General features: G+C 44.6%; 1 protein-coding gene across 3 annotated transcripts in view; it reads right to left on the reverse strand.

Moving 5' to 3' along the window:
- Positions 1-16,656, reverse strand: part of Syde2 (synapse defective Rho GTPase homolog 2) — a 31,361-nt gene extending 14,705 nt beyond the window's left edge. Inside the window, exons 1-4 of one of the 3 annotated variants that reach the window (XM_055614416.1) lie at positions 15,676-16,656; positions 7,232-7,921; positions 4,093-5,183; positions 43-169 (exon numbers count right to left, since the gene is read on the reverse strand). In XM_055614416.1, coding sequence (XP_055470391.1) covers positions 43-169; positions 4,093-5,183; positions 7,232-7,921; positions 15,676-16,465 — 2,698 coding nt within the window. In that variant the 5' untranslated portion in view covers positions 16,466-16,656. Of the gene's footprint in view, positions 1-42; positions 170-4,092; positions 5,184-7,231; positions 7,925-15,675 lie in introns of all 3 variants that reach the window. The other 2 variants (XM_055614417.1, XM_055614418.1) reach the window with 2 other exon arrangements.
- Between the last annotated feature and the right edge of the window lie 2,316 nt (positions 16,657-18,972).

The raw sequence follows: 18,972 nt of genomic DNA on the forward strand, positions 1-18,972 counted from the left end.
GGTTATAAGAGAGTATTTCACAAAATAAAGTCCATGTTTTACCTGTTATTACATTTATATCAGGGTACTGGCTCTCACAGAGACCAACAGTTTTGCTATCCTTCTCAAAAGCCTCTCGAAGTTCTTTCTTGACAGCTGCTGAACCACACAATCGATACAGGCCTACAACCTAGAAACAAAATGCCATGTTATGAGAACGATAATGCATGGAATGATATAACACAAATCACACGAACGTGGCAATCGGAAACACCCTCATGTCATTGTAGCACCTCACAGGCAGCTTCTGAAATCTCAAATTAATTGAGTATACGATGGAAGAAACCAGTTTTAGATAAAATAGGTAATAAAATAAAAAAAGGCAAAATGAAGCCTATTTTTAAGTTCACACAGAAGTTACACAGACGGTGCTCACTGCACAACCTATGATGCAAACACTTGGCATGTAAACACTGCTAGCTCTTCCAATTGTTGAGTCTTCAGAAGTTCAGTACACGTCCTGGGAGAGGAAGCCACCTGGTCTCAGCATAAAACCTGGTGTCATGGCACACATGTCTGTAGGCCCAGCTCTTGAGAGGTGGAAGGAGGAGGGTCAAGAACTTAAGATGATTCTTAGCTGCACAATAAATTCAATGGCAGCCTGGACAGCATGAGCCCAGTAGCAGGAAGGAGGAAAGGAGGAAGGGAAGAAAGGAGTGTAGGAGGGAAAGAAGGAAGGGAGGGAGAGAGGGGTGGATGAATTTACAGAGAATAAGGGTTTGTCACCTACACTTTCAAATCAAAAGGCTATGCAGGAAGCGGTCACCCTGAGTTGAAGAAGAGTTACAGAAAATTATTTCACGATAAGGAAGCATGCACGTTCCTCAAAAGCTAGAATTAGGACTCTCCACATAATTTCAAGTGATCTAGAAGACAAATGAAGTGTCTGGGTTTACTTACGGCTGACTGTCCCCTGAATCACTAAACAACCAGAGGAGCACCTGAGAGGTGGGTCTGAAACGGGACAGCAGCAACAGTGACGTGGGCAATGGGAAAGAACTCAGGTGACTGCTACTGCAGCACGGTCAGAAACCTGATCTGCTTCAAAGAAACATCCACGCCAAGTGCTCCTGCCGGCAAAAGGATCAGTGATCTTCTGAGAAGAAGGCCAAGGAATGTCCTAGAAAGACAGTTCTCACTTCCAAAATCATGTTGTCCTGAGCTATTCATTCTGAGAACAGCACATTAGGGTTGGCATGCCACCTCAAGAAACCGGTGGAAACCCAGGGAGCTGCACACGCACGGTGCACAGACATATGTAGGCAAAACAGCCTACATATAGTAATTACAAAAGAAAATCCAGGTGGCTGGCAGATAGAAAAACTAGAAGAGCCACTTCTCTGTCACAGTCCAGACTAGCAAATAGAAACCGTTTACTGAGAGAGGCCCACAGATGAAGGAAGTTTGATGCTTTAGGCTATATTTTAAAAATATATACATGACACAGAAAATAAAGTACAAATGTTAAATAGGAAATATTAAAGGGAAATGTTTCTGCAGCAAAAGAAACCGATTTTATTATAGCCCTTTTGATAAAGGCCCATTTAACTGTAATAAGATCCTTTTATTTCATGTATGTATACCTTTGAACTTGAAGACAAATAAAGCTATGTCAGATTAAAGTACTATTTAAGACAGTAGACAATAAGTTGATCAAACATCTTATGCCCCAAAGACTCAAGTTACAAACACAGATTTAAAGTTACAGAAGTGAAGGCCTAACATGCATTGCAGAGAAAGACATTTCAGACACAGCCCTCAGTTCAGCGGCTGGCTTCCAAAGTCACCAACACACACTTAAGCTACAGAGAACAGGCCATGAGTGTGAGCTCTGCAGTGACCTTTCCCATAGGAAGAGGAAGAGGCAGCAGCGTCCACAGTATCCACAAGAAGCACATGCCAGTGGCACACCCTGTCTCTGTGCAAACCTCAAATGGTTTTCACAGGGAAAAATCAAGAGCAATTATTAACAAAAGGGCAAACAAAGCCTGAGTGGCGGCCATGTGGTAGGCTGCACGGTGCAGGTATAGGAAGCCTGTGTCTTTCTGGCCTCTCTGTGCAGGTGTGTGCAGGAGGGGGAGAAAGGAAAGACTCAAAGCAAGTACTCCCTGCAAGTGCACAACTTTCTAAAATGATCTTTTAAATTGTATTACATGCTATTCTATTACATGTATAGGCATTTGCCTACATATGTGACCGTACTATGTGCATGTCTGGTGCCCATGGAGGCCAAAAGAGAGTGTTAGGTCCCCTGGAAGTGGAGTTAGACGGTTGTGAGTCATCACATGCTTGCTTGGGAAGCGAATCCAGGTCCTCTGCAGGAACAGCCAGTGCTCTTAACTGCTGAACCAACTCTCTAGTCCCCAAAAACTTATTTTTAACCACATGTGTGTCTGTACATGAGTACAGATCCAGCTGGAGTTACAGGCGGAGATGAGCTACCAGACATGGGAATAGAACTTGGATTTTCTGGAAGAGCAGGAAGAACTCTTAGCCACTGAGCCATCTCTAGTGTATGTCATGCCATGTCAGTACTTTGGAAGAAATGGCGGTGGATCAGGAGTTCAAGACCAGCCTGAGTTACCTAGCTGGTTTGAAAACAACATATAATTCTAAATGCACTACTGAAGGCCTTTAGGTCACAGGAAATCTTTACTCTGTATTGCAATCACTTAGTTATTCATACAAGTGTGCCATGGTCCACGTGTGCAGGTCTCAAACTTATCTCCCTCCACCATGCTCATCCGAAGAATCAAACTCAAGTCAACAACCTTTACCTGCTGAGCCATCTTGCTGCTCCAGGAAATCTTTATTATTTTTTATTTCCTGTGCATTGGTGTTTGTTTCCTGTGTGTTCCTGCATGTAATTATGAGGCTGTTGGATACTCTAGACCTGGAGGTACAGACAGCTGGGAATTGAATCCATGTCCTCTGGAAGAATAGCCAGTGTTCTTAACCACTGAGCCATCTCTCCAGCCCTCAGGAAATCTTTCTTAAAAGAAACCTTTCTAAAATTTTATACAAATAAGAATCACTGCTAAAAACAACAGTCTTTACACATCTGTTTTATATAGCTTTCAAAAAATAAGCTACAGCACAGTAGTTTAAGCTCCTTATTTTAATATTAGTTTGAAAAGCATCTATTTAATGATTAACTTTAAAATCTACCCAGTTTCTGAGTTTTCTACATAGATGGGGGTGGGGCAATGGGAAAAGAGGAAATGGGAAACTTTATGAATGAAATGTAGTTGACTGAAAGTTGGACTTTAACGTAAATGCTTTGTCCAAAGAGACGACATAAACTAGATACAGAATCATGAATCTGAACTGACATTCTTCCTGGTTACACATCCTACTTCTGGGTACCATTTTCCAGCTGTGTTACAAATAACAGCAGCTTTGGCTGCTCTTCTAGGAGTTTGGCTCAATACCTAGCACCCACACGGAAACTCAAAATTGTCTGTAAATCTAGTTCCAGGGCAGACAACACCCTCTTCAGGCCTCTGTGGGACCCAGACACACACCATGCAGGCAAAGTTCTCATACATCGAAATAACAAAATTAAAAAACAAAACAAAACATGGATATGTGTTCTCATCAGTTGGAGCTGTCCTCATTTCAAATTTGGCCTGGAGTAAAGAGCCTGGTAAGTGTGGACTTCTGAAGAGGACAGGGTTAAGCACGGGGTTAAACTCGGGTGTAGAGCCAGAGCCTGGGATCCATGTTGGAACTGTCCCAGAATTTCAAAGCATGCAGAAATGCAGGACAGTACCCTTCTGTGTTTCAGCTTTTCTAGGCAAGTCACTGTAAAGAACTCTAGTCCTTTTCAGTCCTAAGCCCATGTGGTTCTGTTTCACAACATAACCATGAAACTAGCTAACACACTCTCAAATCACAGCAACAAAAGCTAAGATATGGAACACACTCCAAAAATAATGAGTTGCAGGCTGGGGAAATGTCTAAATCTTTTTTTTTAAACCTTGGCTTGAATTCTTTTTCCATAATACCTAACAACCAATCAGTAAATGAGAGAGTAGAAATACAGTGAAATACCTGACAGCCCCTCTTTTCAATTTCCATGATACATTTCTGTATCAACAGTGGCACCATCAAGCCTACATTTTCTTTTTCTACAACTTTCTGAATGTCAACACCAAACATTACTGATTCTCGGTTTTTATCCAGGCCATGGAGAGAATTCTCCCACTGTTCCATCAGGGTCAACTTGACATATATGAGCCCTCTGGGTTCAAGCTTGACAGCCAGCTGGTGTGTTTTTGTCACTCTGAATAAGGTGGGCAGGACCACCGTGCCATGACAGCACACTCTATTTCTCCTTGGAGTGGGCTCCCAGCTGAACACCACCAGTTTCAAATGCTGTGCGTTTTCAATCTCTATGTTGAAGGTGTGGTCCATGTCTAAAAACGTTGTCCGACAGGTGAGCAAAGCTGTTCTGGCTTTGTTCACTGAGTCTACCTGAATTGCACAAAAGACGTCTTTGGAATCTATCCGGGGTGGCTTTAAACCCTCTGCGCCGTAGAAGTGCACACTCATGAGACCGGATATGTACTGTGAACACTTTGGTTGATCCGCAAAGCTGTAGTGTCTAAAGGCACCTACATCTATTTCATTTTTGCTACAACTGCTTGGAACGGTTTCTCTCCCTTTTCCAAGTTTGTGCTCGGATCCATGCTTGCTAGATTTAGTTCTAAGCTCGGGTGAGTCTCCGTCACTGAGGTACCCACCCTTGCAGGAATACTTTGAGCTCCTGGTGACTTTCTTCTGGTAGCTGTGCTGAGAAGATACGGTCGTATCAAGATGATACCGGCTTATTACGTTCCTGGTTGGGTTCGCAGAAGGCAGAATAACACTATGAGAAATTTCTCGGCAGTTCCATTTAGATAGAGAAGGGGTGCCATCTGGACTGTTTACGTAGTGCGAAGCACCCCTGGCACCCAGCTTTCGGCTGAATTCCGGCAACCTCTTCATTTTCATAGAAAGTTTCCTCACAGTACGTGGAGATTTTATTTTATCTGGCAAAGACCAAGTAATTGAGCTGCCTTTCTTCACAGGGCTGGGGCTTGGAGAAGATGGCTCCATAGCTCTCAGTTCAGTCCTATTTGTAGAAACTACAATCCCAGGACCTTAAAAAGAAGAAAGAACAATACTATAAAACTATAAAGACTTCTTGTTTTATTCCTACTTTATAGGGAGACTGGTTCTCACAAGGGTTGAAACACCTCCCACTTCGTACTTGGGAGCTGAACTGGGTCTCACTCTGATAGGAGACGAGCCCCTGCCCACAAGCTGTTCTGAAGCCTGGGATGCGGGACCATGGTTCCTTTTCCCTCTGCAGTGAGTGCAGAGCCTTGAACAGTGGCTTAAGATCTGGAGGGACTGGAAAACCTCCATCTCAGTACATCCAACTAGAAACACAACTCTACATCACAATGCTGCTTCTGTATTTATTCCCTCCAAAGCCAAGTGCTGTTGATTTAGGGGGGAAAAAGTTAAAAACCAAACAGTCTGTAATTTGGGCAGGAAAGAGGCCTTCTTTGTTCTAAAACTCTGTTAGGATATTGTATATCCAATTAAACTTCCTGGTAAGCTGGTTCTGGTAAAACACTGATAGAATATGCTAAACGCTAAGCTTTCCCAGTTAAAAAGAACAGATTAATCAATTTCATTTTTGAGTTTGTACATGTTCCCAAGTTTTCAAATTAATCACACAAAATAAAAATATGTTCGGAAATAAGTTAAAATCTCCCTTAAAAATACAGTATCATTGCAATTATTTAATATTCAATTTTCAGATTTTGTCTACTCCTTAAATAAAGATCTAATAACCTTAATACCAGAATCTAATCTTGTTGAAACTATTTCAGGGTTAAAATGTGAACACATCTGTTCAGAATCAGTATGACCTTTCTTTAAGTGACCTTTCTTTAAAGCGTTAACACACAAGTCTCCTCCTGGCCATCTCTGTATCCTAAAGACAAATGTTGTCTGTATATCTCTGCATCCTAAAGACAAGTATTGTCTGTATATCTCTGCATCCTAAAGACAAGTATTGTCTGTAAATAGAAAACCGACTATTATAAGTATGCGTGCCAGGCTTTTTTGGTAACAGCTAGTAAGGAGCAGGGTGCTTCCATACGGGACAAAGCATCCCTTGTACAGCCTATCACAACAGTCTTACTGGTTCAGTGGTCTAGAACATTCTGGAGTAATAGGGGTCCTGCTCAGCCTAACATTAACCTATTTCACTATAACCTATTTTATTATAACTGGTGCATTAATCTGCTCTGAGTTTTCCTAAGTTTTTAAGGAATTTAATATTCTGATTATTTTTATAAACTGTTAGTAAACAATTCCTAAGTCATTAATTATTAAAATGAAACATTTTGTTATGTTAGAGCTTCTACTGCAGACAAGAGGGAATTTATTACTACTAAAGTGGGGGGCTAAAGAGATGGCTCAGGACTAGAGCGTTTGCTGCATGAACACAGGACCTGAGTTCAAACCACTGGACTCAATGTGAAGTCGGGCGTGCTTCTGTGTGTCTGTGATCAGTGCTCCCACAGCAAGATGGGAGGTAGAAACAGGTGATACACGCAGTGGTGAACAATTAAAGGAGACCTACCTCACACGAGGTGATGATGAGGACAGACAGCCAAGGTTGTCCCTGACCTCATGAGTTCTGCAGCATGGGTGTGCCCCAAACACACAGGAACAAGTGCACACACAGACATACACACACACACACACACACACACACGTGAGTAAAAAAATTTTTGATTTTTAAAATTCAATGAAATTTAAAAACACAAAATTCTATCTTCCTTGAAACTACGACTATAAAAAAAAAAACCAAATCACAAAACAGCTATGACAAGCAAATATAAGATGGAAAAATGCTTAAATATACAAAGCTATGAACCAAACTATAGGTGCTGGATCCTCTGGGAGCCAGAGTTATAGGGGGCCACGGCTGTGAGCCAACTGACGTGGGCGTGGGGACCCAAGCTCAGCACGCTTGATGCTGAGCCGCCTCTCTCCAGGCCCGCAATGTCTTCACTTTATAAGGTCAGGGTATATGACATAAACGACAGACGTCGGCCAGGCTCAGCTTTAGGTACTATCAAACACCTGAAGAGGAGAAAAGAAAACTCAGGTGGACAGCCACTTTTACCTGTAAAAGCAGGTTTCAACATGGGGCCGTCCTCCGCCATCGAGCCTTCCCATGTCCTGTGCCCCGACCTTTGCTTGCACTGCTGTGGAACGTCCGCAGAACGCACGGCATCTACAGAACAAATTCCATTGGACTGCGCAGTGTGCACGTCACCCGTGTGTTGAGCAGGACACAGCAGCTCTTCGCCGTGAGGCTCGGCCTTCATCAGGTCCCCGGGAGACAACATGCTCACACACAGAGCAGGGAGCTTCAGGGCAGCAGCCTTTGCCTCCCCAAGCCTCAAGACACTTGCTATGCCGAGGTCCTCGTCCTCGGGGATGGGATTGTACCATATCTCTCCTTCATCGTCGGCATCGTTGTCCTCACTGAAGTCTAGAGAGCCGTTTCCTGGTGATGGAGAGCTGGCTGCGTTACACCCCGCAAGTGTGCAGTGTCCCCTGGGGGATTTACAGAAAGGCTGCGATGGCTGGCGTCTGTGTGGAGACACGGGGGAGAGGGAAAAATAACTGTCTTGGCATCGCCTTCTCTCTTCCAGACTCTGGGACCTCAGGGTACTCTGATACAGCCAATTGCGCTTCTTCGAAACAGTGATGCTGTTGAGGGGCTGGTGACCTCTAAGCTCAGCAGTACCCTTTACATCTTCCGGCTCTCTCTTCTTCAGCGGAGACCCGTAGACATTTTCAAATAGGTCTGCTTCAAAGGAGAAAAGAGGGAAATTAGGTCGGTATAGCAGGAAAGACATGTCACTGGCGACCAGTAATTAAAATGTTTAAAAATAAAAGTGATATTAATGATATTCATAGATCAAAAAACAAACCAAAAAAAAAAACTTTATTTTTTTTCTACTGAAATGGAATTTCAATTTAGAAATCAAGTGGGTATGTAAACGTTATGAAAGTCTAAGGAAAAAAAAACACAAGCTAGCATTTTCTATTGTAAAATATAACTGTGCTCAGGTCTTACCCTAAGCAAAACATCTAATTTATAAAAAGTTGCTAAAGAACACTTTTTATACAATACACTTAATTGATATCTGAATAATAACCAACTCATGAGGACTAGAAGTCATGAGCAACCAGTAACAGTCTTTCATTTTCATAAAGATTAATTTTTAATAAAAGCCTTCAAATTTTAACAAAAACCAAAAACATTAATTAAAGCACAAACTTAAGGAGCAGATTAATACTAAACAAAATAGCCCTTTCCCACAGTCCAGGGAAGACCCCAGACACTTAGGTTTCCTGTCTGCCAGCATAGTGTTACAGTGTTACCTTACTTGCAACTAAAGAAGCTTATGCTTCCAAAGAACTGCAGCAAGTGGCAGTGACTAAGCCAAGCACACATCTGTCCCAACAATAGTTCACTGCACATAATTAAAATACAACCGCACTATGGAGATCTGAGATGGCGTTGTGTTTCTAAATAATGCCATTATAGTGTTATGCCACTCTGAATGTGTATATGGCTAATTCCTCTTGTTACAGCAAATGAAGCATAATGACTTAATAGCAGTGATAACAACTTTAAGCTATGATAAGCTTAATAACAAACAACAAATTACATCCATATATATAATCAAGGCTTTCAGTAACCTTCCATCTACTGAAAAAAAAAAAAAATCTTTAAAAATGTAAATTTACCATTCCCTTTTTAAGCCCTAAACTTGTACCCAATCAAGCAGCTTAGTCAAAGCAAATCCTTCACATCCAAACTGAGGTTTGAGTTGAAACAGTTCTAAATATATAAACTAGACTAGCTCTTAGGAGCTCCTGCTATGTAAGTCATTGATTTACTCAACTCCTTGTGCCAGGAAGGAGAATGAACGCAGCCAAGAAGTTCTGAATTCCCTGACACTCTACAGCAGCGGTTCTCAACCTTCCTAATGCTGTGACCCTTTAATACAGTTCCTCAGGCTGTGGTGGGCCCCAACCAGAAAATTATTTTCATTGCCACTTCATAACTGTAATTTTGCCACCGTCATGAACTGTAATGTAAATATGTGTTTTCTGGTGGTCTCAGGCGACCCCTGTGAAAGGATCATTTGGACCCCTCCCTCCAAAAGGGTAGCGACCCACATGTTGAGAACCACTGCTCTACAGCAATCCTTTGAGTATGAGTGATGTTCAAAACCAGGCCTTTCTAACCCTAATACTAGCACTCTTACTCTTTTCCCCAAGGGAGTGTGGTAAGAAAAATAAAGCTACTAGCATCCTACATCTAAGCAAGTTAATGTATTTAATAAAAATGTAATGCTAAAAGGAATAATTATTTCTGAGACACTGTCGTTGTTCCTGTGTGTGTGTGGTGTGACAGTGTGTGTGTGTACATCCATGTAGAAGTCAGAGGTTGGCATCAGGATCCCTTGGAACTGGAGTTACAGAAGGCTGTAAGCCACTGAGAGTACTGGGAACCAAGCCTGTGTCCTCTGCAAGAACAAGGCTGCTAGGTGCTGAGCCTTCTCTCCGGCCCCTCCATCTTGCTTTATTGAGACAGGGTCTTTCACTAAACTTGGAAGGCTGTGTGCAATCTTCTCTCCCTTCCCTTTTTCTGCTAAAAAGTAACACCTAATTCAATTGCACTAACTTAATAGATTTTACTTCCTATTATATACACAAGAAGATATAATATAGAAATAAATATACAAAGTTGTGGGGTAAAAAGCACTCTTTTGTGACCACACATGTTAACTGATATAATTTTCAGGTTCTAATTAAGGTGATTTTATTTTTTAATATCTGTAAGATAAGGCAACAGTGGCAACTTTTGGTAAGTTTTTCACTGAGAAAAGTAGGCTGCAGAGCGGTAAACTCCTTGAGCCAATTTTATTTTCTCAATGGTTATTTCATAACAAAGCCAGCTAACTTAGAATTAGTGAACATTTAACTGTTCAGTAATTAACCCCTGTCTCAAAACAACAGCAACTAACCAGCTGTGCACTTCAATCAACTGAAAGTGTACAGTATCCACCGGCTACTCCACAAAGTAGTGTCCTTCCTTCTCTTTAAAAAACAAAAAACAAAAAACAAACAAACAAAAAAAAAAAAAGCTCCATTAGCTGGGCATAGTGGGGCACACACCTTTAATCCCAGCAATCAGGAGGCCAAGGCAGATCTCTGTGTGTTTGAGGCCAGCCTGGTCTACCAAGAGGGTCCAGGACAGCCAGAGCTCTGTTACACAGAGAAATGCTCTCTTAAAAACAAAACAAAACAAACACACCTCAAATAACAACATTCTTATAAGCATCAGATATTGAAGTCTATGCCTAGGTTTTTGATTGTTTAAGAAAATTGAACCTGTATGTGCATTTCCCAGATGAATCTGAAAGGAGGTAGAGTGTGATAAGGACAGACACTTATTGTGACTGACAATAAAAACCCTCAATCAAATTATATGTTCACTTTTGAGACTAAGCAAGTAGAAGGGAAAACTTTGAGACTGTTTTCAATTCCACAAAAGTAAGAGGCGGTGGTGGGGGAGAGCAGTACAGATGAGGTGAGCAGAGTGAGTGTGGCTGGCCAGGCACCTCCTCAGCGCTCCCTGAGGCCTCTCTCGGCTGCAGTCCATCTACTCACACCAGAAGAATTCTAATGACCTGGGGCAAGGCAGTGTCTTCCCAAAGCCTGCCAAGTGCCTACAAGGAAGCCAGTTACTTTAGGCCTCTCATAGCAGCCCAAGAAAAGAAGCCACAAGAAGTAGAGTAACTCTCTCTGCCCACCACTGTTCCTCTCGGTCAGACTCCAGAACCTCCCCGGGAAATGGGAGCAAGTAAGACAACTACTCAAATGATCATATACTTTAAGCACTAACTATTAATTCATACAAGACTGAAGCAGAGAGAACTCTGTGCTTCGCTCTTCCTGCGGTAAGTTTAAGGATCAAGCATTAAATAAGGAAGTGTTTCCAAAACCGAGGGACACAGATCCTTACTAAAGTATAGCCTTCCGAACAGCGCCACCTGTCTCCTGAAAGCCTGTGAAAATGCTGAATCCCAGGGCCCTGCCCACACTTACTGAATCTGCACTTTAAGGATGTTTTCCAGGGATCCACACGAACACTGTCTGAAAAGCATCCTTCTCCAACACTGAGAAGAACACCTTCTGCAGCAAGCCGGCCTCAAAGGATAAACAGATTGGGAACCACTGGTCTAGAAGCACAGGACTTTGAAACCAACAGGACACTACTTTCTGCTGATTTTGTAATTCTCAAAGTTTTCCAGCCACCAGCAACTCCAATGTTCCGTGGCACTCTTCCAAGGCAACAAACAAAAAAAGCTGCACTTGCTTCCAAAGGCCGGAAGGCCAAACTGTCTCAGCACAGCACGGGATTTAAAGCCAGAAGACTGTCAGAAAGAAACCGTTCATTTGCTGCTACTAATGTTGGAGGTGCTGGCAGAGTGGGGGTACAAGGAATCAAAACAAAACAATATTGAAACCAGAGTTTCAAATATTTCAAAAAAGATACAGATGAATCTGTACCATGGTATCAACTTCATTTAAGATGGTTAAAGACCATACTAGCTGGAGGGTCTGGAGAGATGGCTGAGCGATTCAGAGGACTGCTGTGCTCTTCCAGAGGACCCAGGTTCTATTCCCAGGCCCCACATGTCAGCTAACAACCATCTCCAACTGCATGGGCCCCCAGCATGCTAGTGGTGCACAAACAAAACAGCCAAACAGATAAGATACAAATAAGTCTTTAAAAAGAGAAAGGGAGGGGAGGGGATAACCGGGAAAGAAAGGGAAGGGAAGGGAAGGGAAAGGTGGGTGGGGGAGGGCCTGTAATGAACTTAGGAGGCAGGCAGATCTGTGTAAACTCAAGGCCAGCCTGTTCTACATGGTGAGTGCTAGGGCAATGCAGAGACTCTCTCACCAACCAGCAAACAAAAGATCACACAAGCTTGGGGATGTGGCTCAGTGGGTGTGGTGCTAGCTTAGTGTGCACAAAGCCCTGGGCATGATTCCCTGCACAGCATAGATGGGGTATGGCCATGCACAGGTCTGGAGTTCAAGACCAGCACTGGCTACAAAAACAAAAAAGAGAGATCATGCCATCTAATTAACAATACCTTAAAATTTCTAGGTAAATTATTAACAGTTACATTGTGTCTTTTTTCACAGAAGCAAAAGTGGAGTCAAAGAGGCTCAGGTACACTTTTAACACAATAAACAGCCAAAATAGTTCAAATGGGGCTCCAAAATATATTTCTAAAAATTGCATGCTAATTAAAACTTTTCTGTAAAGATTTATAACGAAGTGCAGTTGGCAAATAAACTATGGTTCCTTCATAATCTTAAGGCTTGCAGAAACTTGACAATATTTACTACGTGTAATGACTTCAGATTTCTTAAATAATCATCTCAATTAGGAACAAATTGGCCAATCTGTGAACACTACAACACACTTAAATACACCAGGCTTCTGGCTTTATAATACCATCAAAAGTTAGTGGTTCTTGGTGGAAGCCAGATAACAAAACAGAAAACCACTTTTGTTTGCATTTGCCATAATAGTCTCCAAACATTTGAAAAACACTCAGATTAGGTATCTCCATCCCATTACATAGCTATTATGTTTCGGACTTGTAATTTTACTTTGAAAGAAAATAGCCGTATGACTATATAGAAAATGTGGTATAAACCCTTTAGAATACTCAGCATCTTCTGTACAAACTAAGAATGTGATGCTCAAAATAGGCTGTATAATTTTTCAAAAAAAAACAGCTTTAAATTTATTTTACTCTCTTTTGTGTGTTGGGGGAGGGGACGGGATCTGTAATCAAATCCAGGTACTCTACCTCTCTGGACTCAACAAATTCTCCAAGCAATGATGACTCAGTGGTAAAAAGCACTTGTTCTCGAAGAGGACCTGGGTTTGATTCCCAGCGCCCACATGGAGGCTCACAGTTGTTTCTAAGGGTATCAGATCTGATATCCTCCAAGGGCACCTGGCAGGCATGTAGTGCACAAAAATACATTCAAGCATGTGGTGCACATACACACATGCAGGCAAAACACCCATACACATAAAATAAATCTTAATAAATACTTTAGTTGAAAACTGAACAAAATTAAACTATTATTATTTTAATATAAAGCCTACACTATTGCAGGAAGTTACTTAGCATTCTAAACCATGTTTTATAAAATTCCTTCCATCTCCTCAGGCCAAGCATTTAATGAAATTAATTGAATCAAGCCTCTAGAGAATTCTGATCTCCTTGACCTTATATGGATGTTTCTTAGTCTTGAGAACAGAGTTTGAACCCAGGACAGTCTAGAAATGTGTATCACCAAGGAACTTTCAGCAAACTCCTTAACCTGTAAGTTTCTTTGCTGTTGAATGACAATGGCCTTATCTTGGGTGGGGAGAAAGGATTCCAGAAAAACTGGTGAAAGAATCCAGAATGGTCTTAGACCAGCAAACTAAGAAAAACTGTTTTAACCATCCAGCAATAGTTCTTAAGATACCTAAAAACTATTTTGTTATTTTCACTTCCTAAAGAATCGATATGAAAGAAATAGTGAGGAAGACAAAGTTCAGGCAGGAGAAACTTCGGCAGCTTTAGGTTAAATTTCATATAAAACACTGCTACAGTAACTGCAATATTTGGTTTTAGTTTCTTGAAGTTGTTAACACTTCCAGATTTAATGTCCTAATGGAAGAAGCAACAAATTCATCCTATGAGGAAATACATTTATTTAACTCCCTGAATATCTGCACAACTACTAAAGTAATTCGATGATGAATGTTTTTATAACAGAGTTTTGTTACCGGTGAAATTTATCATTCGGAATTGAATTAACCAGTCAAGGGGGCTAAATAAAGGCCGTGAGGGTAAGGTTTGTGGTTACAAGTACCTTAGATCTGGGGGAAGCTTTTGTTTTTGATGTGGGCTTGGTAAAGTGCACCCCTTTTGACAGTCTCCTATTCCTTTGGTCAGGTGAAGAAGAATTAGGGTCTACTGCTGAATGGATACTGTCTATTTATCATAGGAAACCACTGTTTAATTAGAACTTTTGGGAACTTTGCTTCTCCCCCACACTTGTGATTATTGGTTAAAGTTAGTGTGCAGTAACCCAATGCCATGGGATGTGAAATCTTTCTTCTTTCCTACTTTCTTTTTTTAAAAAAGGGTCTCACTATGTAGGCCACACTGGCCTCTTACAGAGATCCACCTGCCTCTGCCTCTGCCTCTGCCTCTGCCTCTGCCTCTGCCTCTGCCTCTGCCTCCAGAGTGCTGGGATTAAAAGGCCCAAGCAACCACACTGAACTGGATGTGTGTTCTTGCCATGAAACCCTCAAATACCTTCAGCACTTACTTTTTAAAACTCTTCACTGCATTTAAAGTTTCTGCATTTAAAGGGGTGTCAAGACACCACATGGTTTTGATCTGTTTCTTTCATCAGAAAATTTTTGATATTTACAACAAAATTCAGAGATTTCTAAAACTAGGTCTTCTGTGATAATTAAAAATCAGGCGGACAGCAAACCAAAGAACTTGAATACTATATAAGGACAAACAAAATTTAATTTTTTTTTCTTCTATAAATAGTGTGGCCTAAGTTTTCAAGTGACCTCAGGTGCTTGGACTTGGACCTGAGTGACACTGATTTTCATTACAATACGAGTATCCTAGCTTTTCTACAGGTGAAGGAAATCTTAGCTTTGAGTTAGTTTGTGATGTGATGCTTGTACTTGTGTGCGTATCCAGCACGCTCTCGGGTATGTCTGAGCTCAAGTGTGTATGAGTGCCCGGGTAAGAAGAAAAAGAGTCTAATAAGTAAAATGATGGGTAATAAAGCCTGTAAAATTCTACCTTGGATTGAATTCAGGCTCACAAACTTCCCAAGTATTAGGGTTTGCCTAGAGCTACAGAGAAAAATCAAGGAAGCCGCCCTTCTCAAAATCTGCAGAAAAGGCATGTAAAATACTTAAAACCTTTCCTCACTGTTGTCCTAAGGGAGGAAGCATGCTGACTCTTGGAGAACAGAAAAACGAAAAGAGAAAGGAAAAAGCAGGAAGGGAGAGAAAGAAAGAGAGAGAGAATGAGGAGGAGTGGGGGGAAGGGCGGGAAGAACACAAGATTTAATGCATGACATTGGCAGGGTCACGCGACCGTCTGCAAAAACACTGGCGGAGGCAGAAGCCCACTTGGTAAACACTGCAGCAGTAGTTCTCAACCTGTGGGTCTCGACCCCTTTAGAGACTTGACCCACTCTCACAGGGGTCGCCTACGGCCATTAGAGAACACGGATATTTACAATCACAATTCGGTTCGTAAGAGTAGCAAGATTACAGTTATGAAGTGGCAACGAAAATAACTTCATGGCTAGGGGGGGTCACCCCAACATTGAGGCGCTGAAGTAAAGGCAGTAGGAAGGTTGGAAACCACTGCACTGAAGGCTCACGGCGTCGTTTAGCGTATGGACTGCAAAGTGTCCTACCTGTCAGTGTGATTCTTTGGTCGGTTGTCACCGAGAGGACGTGGTTTTCATGCACCTTCCAACTGCCCAAATTTGGTGAGGTTGCCTGCGCTCCGGGAACTTTGGGTGCTGTCCCACGAGCGCGACCCTTCATCCCCAGGGACAGCAGGCGTCCTTTGTACATCCACTTCTGCAGCTTCTTGACTGTCACCGCAGGTGGCTTGAGGAGGGCAGGCTCCTCGGGACGGTCCTCTCGGCTACTGCATATCACAGAGGTCCCCGTGGGATCCCTAAAGGGACGTCCGGAGGACCGGCCGAGGTCCCGGCAGAGGGGAGGCAGGAGGGCGGCGGGCGCAGCAGCCCGGTGGCTGCCCCGGCTCCAGCCGTCCATCCCACCTCCACGTGGCGGGGGCTCGTGCCGGTCCCTGTGCGCCCCGCACCTGATGCAGCTGTCGCTCGCCCACCGCTGGAGCACAGGCGGCTGGGGACTCACGCGGAGGCTCTCGAGGCTCCGGCAGCTGGACAGCCGCCTCCGAGGACTGGGCGGCCTCTCCAGCCGCGGCTCCCTCGGAGGCGACCTGGGCGGGGACACCTGCCGCGGAGGGCGGTCGCCGCCTCGGGGGCTGCAGGCTGGGCGCACCCCTGCGCCGCGGGGGAGAGGCGGCGGCTGGCCCCGAGCCCGGCCTCCCGCGGGTCCGCCCCGCCGCGTGCCCGAGTCAGGGGGCAGGTCGTGCATGGCCTGGATCAGCAGATAATAGGCCTCTCGCAACTGGGTCTGCAGCCTGCCCGTCTCCAGGCGGCCGCCCTCCATCCCCGGGGAGGAGCCCGCCGCTGGGGAAGGCGAGGCCCGCGGCGCCTCCGCCCCCTCGGGCGCGCAGCCCGCGGGCAGGTTCTCGTAGTAGTCGGCGCCCTCGTCCTCCCCGTCGCCGTCGCCGCCGCTGCCCTCGGTGCCCGGAGAGGCTCGAGCAAGCAGAGCGGCGGCCTCCCGAGCCTCGCGGGACCAGGGGACCCGCGCGCACGGCTGCTCGGGGCGCGCCCCGGTCCCCCACGAGGGCCGCTCCATGCCGGGGGCACCCACGAGCTCGCCAAGTGGCGAGCGTCCCTCGGGGAGCGAGGCCGCCACGGCGTCCGCGGGCAGCCCGAGCGCCCCGGGACCTTGCCGCTCCCGGAGCCGGCCGAGCGTCCTCCGCAGGGGCTCCGCCATGCGCGCCGCCTCAGCAGCCCGGCTCGCCCTGGGCGCGGGGCGGGCTCCAGGTCCCGCGCGGGCGGAGGCGGCGGTTCGCCATGACTGCGGCCGGTCCTCGCCAGCTCTTCACATACTTGGCATAACTCTGCGAGCGGCGGGCCGTGGGGCGGGGGGAGGAGGGCGCGGGCGCCGCAGCGCGCATGCCCCGGAACTGGAGCCGCGACGGGGCGCGCGGTCCGCGGCCCTGCGTTCCCGAGGTGGGCGCTCCGGGGGCGGGGCCAGCGGGGCTGCGGAGAGGGAAAGGTGGGGCGGGGCGGCCTGCCACCCCGCCACCCTCCCCAGCCCCTCCCCGCTGCCCCTCGGGTGAGGCGTGGCTCCCGTGCCGCAAGTCCTAGCTTGAGAGGAACAAAAGACTGTTTGGATGGACCGACCGTGAGTGCAGGTGTATCTCACCGGAGCGACGTTCCAGAGCTGTTCCGATCAGTTCCCTGCCCCCCACCCCGACCCACTCCGGAGCTGTTGAAAAGGAATTTACGCGGCTGGAGAGGTGGCTGTTAAGATCGCTGGCTGCTCTTGTTGAGGACACAGGTTCGATTCCCAGCCCCGATGGCTCACAGTCCTCAGTAACTCCGGTTCCAGAGGTTCCCGATGCCACCTTCAGGCGTTCGCTGGCACCAGGCATGCATGTTGTAGACAGACATAGGGGCAGGTAAAATATCCATGTACATAAACATAAATAATAAGTATTTATGGCAATTTCTTTTCTATAAGGATTTTTAAAAATCCTTTATGTCCTAAGTCATCTCCATTCCCTCTCCTTTAAATCTGTTTTTTTTTCCTTCTGTAAAAATATTATCCTTCTGCTCATCCAATATTAGTCCCTACATCAAAGAAAACATGTTTAATGGAGCCACAGATATCTGAGTACCAAACTAAAAGCACTAGTTTACAGCTTTTAAATGTAAAAATGAGAACTCTTCATTTCAATTCCGAGTTAAGAGCGAGCTGGATTGAAACAGGGAAAGGGTGAATTTGAAAATACCTCCTCTCACAAAATAAGAAGGCTCATGTTCAGTGTAGCAATACCAAACCCACGTCCATCACATTTCACCGTCACTGATCAATTAGAGTCGGTGTTAACCATCAGCCCTGATTTCAGCTATCCTTTTTAGTTTTTATGTATTAGGAATGACCTTTGAGTTACTTACAGTGCACAAATACCTAGCACATACCTGCACTTAGTAGGTACTCAAGTTCTCAAAAGGTGGTAGCTGAGTAAATAGGGCTTGCATTACAAAATAAAATGACTTGATCCTTACGTACTCCATCTAAGTCGTGTTGTTTTCTGCACCTAAGGCTCTGTCCTCTAAATTCGCTTCCATCTGTGCTCCACATCTGTGTTAGTGCCTGACTCTCTGCCTTCTGGAGTATTTCCCCTCCATCTGTATTTGTGGTAATCTTACCCATCCTAGGCTGGGTGTGCTGATATACATGCTTGCAGTCTCTGTACTGGGGAAGGAGGAGGCACTGATGGTCAGCTGGGGGACTGCCTGAACTATTTGGTGAGACCCTCTCAAAAGAGTAAACAAAGGAAAGAAGGAGCTGACAAGATTGCTTAGCAGGTAAAGGCAGCCTGATTGAAGCCTGACAACTCCAGTGTGAGTTCCATCTCCAGGACTCACCATTTTCTGATGTCCACACTGGGCTGTGGCACACCCACTCAAAACCATAAGAATGTGAAGAGGAGGTGGAGGGCCCTGCACAACCTTATTTTCAACTGCCTTCTTCATGAAGTCAACTCCCAGAAGGACATGACCTCAAGTTCTACCAAACTCCAGTAGTCCTTCATTACTATCCAGTACACACATGTGCCACACACGTACACACACACACACACACCACATCTTTATCATATATTTGTTGGGACAAATGTTGTAGTTACTTTTTTTTATATATAGTGTGTGTATGTGTGTGTGTGTGTTCTGGCTTTTTCACAAGAAAATTCAAAACTCACCCACTTCCTAAGGACAGAAACTACAGTCCCCTGTTGTATTGTGGTAAAAACAGCCTCTTAGGCACTGTACATGATGAGCCTTTTTTAATGACAGCAATGTTTTAGAAAACAAGTAGAT

The sequence above is a fragment of the Psammomys obesus genome, unplaced genomic scaffold (genome assembly GCF_907164565.1).
Source record: "Psammomys obesus unplaced genomic scaffold, mPsaObe1.curated_primary_1811, whole genome shotgun sequence".
NCBI lineage: Eukaryota > Metazoa > Chordata > Mammalia > Rodentia > Muridae > Psammomys > Psammomys obesus.